The 6025-nt window shown below is 48.3% G+C and overlaps 1 protein-coding gene across 1 annotated transcript in view; it reads right to left on the bottom strand.

The window, feature by feature from the left end:
* The window catches only part of stk11ip (serine/threonine kinase 11 interacting protein), a 123176-nt gene that overhangs the window by 9871 nt on the left and 107280 nt on the right, over window positions 1-6025 (bottom strand). The window contains 2 exon segments of the mRNA XM_067986993.1: window positions 459-544; window positions 4989-5073. Coding sequence (XP_067843094.1) covers window positions 459-544; window positions 4989-5073 — 171 coding nt within the window.

Below are 6025 nucleotides of genomic sequence, written 5' to 3' on the forward strand. Positions count from 1 at the left end.
TTTAAAAGCCTGCCTTGGTTAATCGACAAAACACCTCACGCCCATTGCGGTGGGAAGTCCTCCGTCCCGCGCGTTTGGCAGGGCTGTCTGGCATAAACTCTCCTCTCTGGTTGTGAGCATGGAGATAAATTTAGGGTCAGTAACGCAGACCCGACAGTCAGGTTTCAAACTGAGCAGGGCGAATGCAAATTTCTGAAGTCGTCGTGTACAAGCAATTAGTGCTAAATCCCATTGATGACTTTGCCACCTGACTGAAACGAGCAGTGATATCGGGTAAAGCTCCGTACGAGGGCAGATGCTGAAACATCAGATTAACCCGTGCGTCAGCGGGCTTTATATTTAACACCATTGTACCCAGGAGGTTGGGACTGCCTCCAATGGTCGCGGATACCCGGCATTTATTGCCCTAATCACACACCCACAATTGGATGGAAGCAACGACAGCGATTTTTTTTTACCTTGGAGCAGGAACGCCAGCACGTACAGGTAACTGGGCCGCTTGTCCTCCAGTGACTCGGCGGTGGAACGCTCACAGACGAGGGGCCTGGAGGAGAGAACATAAGAACATAAGGAATAGGAGCAGGAGTAGGCCAATCGGCCCCTCGAGCCTGCTCCGCCATTCAATAAGATCATGGCTGATCTGATCCTAACCTCAAATCTAAATTCATGTCCAATTTCCTGCCCGCTCCCCGTAACCCCTAATTCCCTTTACTTCTAGGAAATTGTCTATTTCTGTTTTAAATTTATTCAATGATGTAGCTTCCACAGCTTCCTGGGGCAGCAAATTCCACAGACCGACTACCCTCTGAGTGAAGAAGTTTCTCCTCATCTCAGATTATGCCCCCTAGTTCTAGTTTCACCCATCCTTGGGAACATCCTTACCACATCCACCCGATCAAGCCCCTTCACAATCTTATATGTTTCAATAAGATCGCCTCTCATTCTTCTGAACTCCAATGAGTAGAGTCCCAATCTACTCAACCTCTCCTCATATGTCCGCCCCCTCATCCCCGGAATTAACCGAGTGAACCTTCTTTGTACTGCCTCGAGAGCAAGTATGTCTTTTCTTAAGTATGGAAACCAAAACTGTATGCAGTATTCCAGGTGCGGTCTCACCAATACCTTATATAACTGCAGCAATACCTCCCTGTTTTTATATTCTATTCCCCGAGCAATAAAAGCCAACATTCCGTTGGCCTTCTTGATCACCTGCTGCACCTGCATACTAACTTTTTGATTTTCTTGCACTAGGACCCCCAGATCCCTTTGTACTGCAGTACTTTCCAGTTTCTTGCCATTAAGATAATAACTTGCTCTCTGATTTTTCCTGCCAAAGTGCATAACCTCACATTTTCCAATATGAACGGGGTTAAGAATAGAACAGCCCAGGTTAAAGTACAAGGATCAAAACAGAATAAAAACGTGGGGAACAAAGAACTTGCATTTACACGACGTAGATGCGCCCACTATTCTTAACCTAACAGCACTGTGGGAGAACCTTCACCACACGGACTGCAGCGGTTCAAGGCGGCGGTTCACGGCCACCTTCTCAAGGGGCAACTGGGGATGGGCCAGAGAACGAAGAAAAAATGTTCTAAAAAGGAGCTTCACAGTCAATGAGTTATTTTTGACGTGCGGTCACTGTTATGCAGGCAAAAACGGCAGCCAATCTGTGCACAGCAAGATGCCAATGACCAGGTTACTGGAAAGATGTGATTGCACTCAAGGAGGGTACAGAGGAGATTTACAAAAGGTGTTGCCAGGACTGGAGAATTTTAGGTAGAAGGATTAGAGGGGAGCCGAAGGAGAAATTTTTTTCACCCAGAGGGTGGAGGAGGTCTGGAACTCACTGCCTGGAAGGGTGGGAGAGGCAGAAACCCTCAACTCATTTAAAAAGTACTTGGATGTGCACCTGAAGTGCCGTAACCTACAGGGCTAAGGACCAAGTGCTGGAAAGTGGGATTAAGCTGGATGGCTTTTTTGGCCGCCACAGACTCGATGGGCCGAATGGCCTCATTCTGTGCCGTAAACTTGTACAATTCTATGACCTGTTTGTCATGGGATGAATATTGGCCTGCTCCTCTTCAAATAGCATCAAAGGATTTTTCACCTGGAAGTACTCTCTCTTTTACACAAAGGGTAGTGGAAATCTGGAACACATTCCCCCAAAATGGCTGTGGTTGCTGGGGCTCAGTGGAAATTTTTCAAGACTGAGATTGATAGGTTTTTGTTGAGTAAGGGGTATCGAAAGGATATGGAACCAAGGAGTCGAGGTACAGATCAGCCATGATGTAATTGAATGGCAGAACAAGTTTGATGGGCTGAATGGCCTCCTCCTGTTCCTAATACATGAACCTGTCTTTTCTTTTTAAGAGAGGCTGCTGCGTAATTGCAGTATTTTCTTTCCATCTTCAAGGGGATTACCAGCTACTACAGGGTGGATGGAATGGGATGGGATGGAAATGGGAGAAAGAACGAACTTGCATATGTGCAGTATCTTTCACGACCTCGGGATGTCCCAAAGAGCTTTACAGCCAGAGGTACTTTAGAAGTGTCTTCACTGTCGTAATGTAGCAGCCAATTTGCGCACAGCAAGATCCCACAAACAGCAATAATGTCGGTCGAGTGATAAATATCAGTCAGGAAACAGGGGAGAACTTCCCTGCTCTTCTTTGAAATAATGCCATGGGATCTTTTACATCCCTCCCCATCCCACCCCACCCCCCAAGAGGGCAGAGGCGCCTCGGTTTAACATCTCATCTGAAAGCCGGCACCTCCGACAGTGCAGCACTCCCTCGGTACTGGCACTGGGAGTGTCAGCTTAGATTATGTGCTCAAGTCTCTGGAGTGGGAAATCATGAATGACTGAAACAAGTGCTGCCTGTACTGGTGATGGAATTCAGAAACTGCTTTCTCTTCACTCTTCCACCCTCTTCTCCTGAAGGGGTGAACTATTTGCTGGGGTACTGCTCCACAGGGTTAGGCATCCTCCTTTACTCTCACAATTAGCCAATCTTCAAATATGGCAGCCGTGCCTTCAGCTCTGAATTCCCTCCCTAAACCTCTCCGCCCCTCTCTCCTTAAAGACGCTCAACTAAATCCTACCTCTTTGACCAAGATTTCGGTCACCTAACCTAACGTCTCTTTCTCTGGCTCAGCGTCAATTTTTTTTGCTCTGATTACCCTCCCGTGAGGCACCTTGGGACGTTTCCGCCACATTAAAAGGCACTGTATAAATGCAAGTTGTTGTTGCAGTGCGCGCTGGCAGCTCATCAACTGTTGGGATATCACTGGCTCGCCTGACCCTGCCCTCCTCCCCTCTCCACACGCCCCCAACTTCAGGGCAGGATTCACTGGATGGTGACAGGAGGGTGGGGCTCTGGCTGATATTTCCTTCCCTAACCCAAGATCGCAGGAACGGTGTTGGCCAGGGGCTGCAGAAAACTGCTGAGTTTATTCCGAATTGCTAACACTCAGGCAAAAGTGACTTTTGAACTGAAGTGACCTGGAGTTCAGTCACTGGTCTGGGCTGGCCGGAACTGGTTGAATTAGTTACGCTTCTAAGAGACAAAGGGGCTGTGATGAGACACCAGTCCTTATTTGGAAAAGAGTAATGAGGTGATGCTACCTAACCCCTTGGACAGAGCCAATCAGGGGATGACACCGACCACTCGAGCTACCAATCTAAGCCAACAGGAGAAGGACAGACTTGGAAACAAGAGTGAAGAATTGCAGGCTTGGTGCCAGTGTGTGTGTGTGAAACTCCGGAGACTAACCATCGCGGAAGTGGGAGAGACGACGCCAGGGACGTAGAGACGAGGTCAAGAGAGAGAGAACGGAACGCCTGGCCAGCGTCAGCTCTCCTTTCCGGGTAATATAATATCCTTTCTATTCTGTGACACTCGGAGTGTCAGAGAAACCTAGTGGGTGTGCGTTTAAATCCTAGTTTGGGTACAAAACTGTATAACCTGCTGTAAACTGCATGCCTATATCTAACCAGACGTATAGCTATATGTGCATGATCTAATAACGTTGATAAAGCGAATTGAGAATTAAGAGAGAATTGACTCGTCTCCTCTTTGTACTAAGCCAATAACCGTAACCGTGACCTCCGGTCTACAATGGAGAGGAGGGTGGGAGCTGAGGGCAAATTTGAAAATCATTCGATGTCCAGGAACAGGGCTCCTCCAAACTGAGCCCCATTTTTTTTTGATTTATCGGCCTGATATTCCCAGCAGTGGTCCTTTAAGCGTAGAAGGATACAGCACAGGCGGCCATTTGGCCCATCTTAGCTGTGCCGGTCCCATTCCCCCTGCTCTTTCCCATAGCCCTGCAAATCTTTTCCCTTCAAGTATTTCTCCAATTCCTTTTGAAAGTTATTATTGAATCTGCTTCCACCGCCCTTTCAGGCAGCACATTTCCAGATCATAACTCGCTGCGTAAAAAATATTCTCATCTCCCCTCTGGTTCTTTGCCAATTATCTTAAATCTGTGTCCTCTGGTTACCGACCCTCCTGCCACTGGAAACAGTTTCTCCTTATTTACTCTATCAAAACCCTTCATGATTTTGAACAGAGATTAGTCTCCACTTAAAGTTCTCTACTCTAAAGGAGAACAAACCCAGCTTCTCCACGTAACTGAAGTCTCTCATCCCTGGGGACCATTCTAGTAAATCTCCTCTGCACCCTCTCCAAGGTCTTCACATCCTTCCTAAAAGTGCGGTGCCCTGAATTGGACACAAAACTCCAGCTGAGGCCTAACCAGTGTTTCATAACGGTTTAGCATAACTTCCTTGTTTTGTACTCTGTGCCTCTATAATAAAGCCCAGGATCCCATATGCTTTATTAACAGCCTTCTCAACTTGTCCTGCCACCTTCAAAGATTAGTTTACGTACACTCCCCAGCTCTCTCTGTTCCTCCACCCACTTTAATCAACAAGCAGTGCGGCGGAACGCAGGGGTAAATTACAGGAGACTCTTGGCCCTTACCAGAGCTTGTGCTGTGGGTCCATGCGGGTGAAGGAGATGGATTTCAGTTTACTGATCGATCGCGGAGTCAATTCCCTGACCATGTCTGAAAGAGACCCAACAAGTTAGTGTGGACGGTGAGTCGGTGGATCACGGTCAGGAGGCAGGAACCCTCGGCTCATTTCAAACCCCGGCTCATTAGGCCGGTGGCCAATTCCAGCAGCCCCTCCCCCCCCCTCAGGCCAAAATCAGCCGGCAGTAGAGACGGGGGGGGGGGGGGGGGGGATTGGACCCAGTGAGTCGGCTGACCCGTACGGCTGAGCCCTGTGGTGGACCCCACCTACCCCTCAACTGAGTCGTAAAGGAGAATTTGTAGCTGTCTTTAATGAGCGCTACACACACACACACACACACACACACTCGAAACGTGACCTTGGGAGAGTTAACTGTGGACACGGCAGCGTCAGCCGTGGCTCAGCGGGCAGCACTCTCGCCTCTGAGCCAGAAGGTCGTGGGTTCAAGTCCCCACTCCGGAGACTTGAGCACATAATCCAGGCCGACGCTCCCCAGTCCAGTAGAGGGAGTGCTGCACTGTCGTGGGTGCCATCTTTTGATGATGTTAACCGAGTCCCCGTCTGCCCTCAGGGGAATGTAAAAGATCCCATGGCACTATTTCGAAGAGCAGGGGAGTTCTCCCTGGTGTCCTGACATATTTATCCTGCAACCAACATCACTTTTTAAAAAAAAAAGGAGATTGTCAGGCCATTATCTCATTGGTGTTTGTGGGATCTTGCTGTGCACAAATTGGCTGCCGCATTTCTTACATTACAACAGTGACTACACTTCAAAAGTACTTCATTGGCTGTAAAGCGCTTTGAGAGACCCTGAGAAAGGCACTGTATAAATAAATGCAAGTTTTTTAAAAAATCTTGCCCTTCACAATCCAGGCCCTGTGCCTCTTGTCCTAGCCTCGGCCGTATCTGACAGTGCAGCTCAGTTTAGCTTCTCCACCGTCAGGTATCTTGTGCACCTCTAAGACAGTGTCTCCAAGCACTTCA

The sequence above is a fragment of the Heptranchias perlo genome, chromosome 7 (genome assembly GCF_035084215.1).
Source record: "Heptranchias perlo isolate sHepPer1 chromosome 7, sHepPer1.hap1, whole genome shotgun sequence".
Classification (NCBI taxonomy): domain Eukaryota; kingdom Metazoa; phylum Chordata; class Chondrichthyes; order Hexanchiformes; family Hexanchidae; genus Heptranchias; species Heptranchias perlo.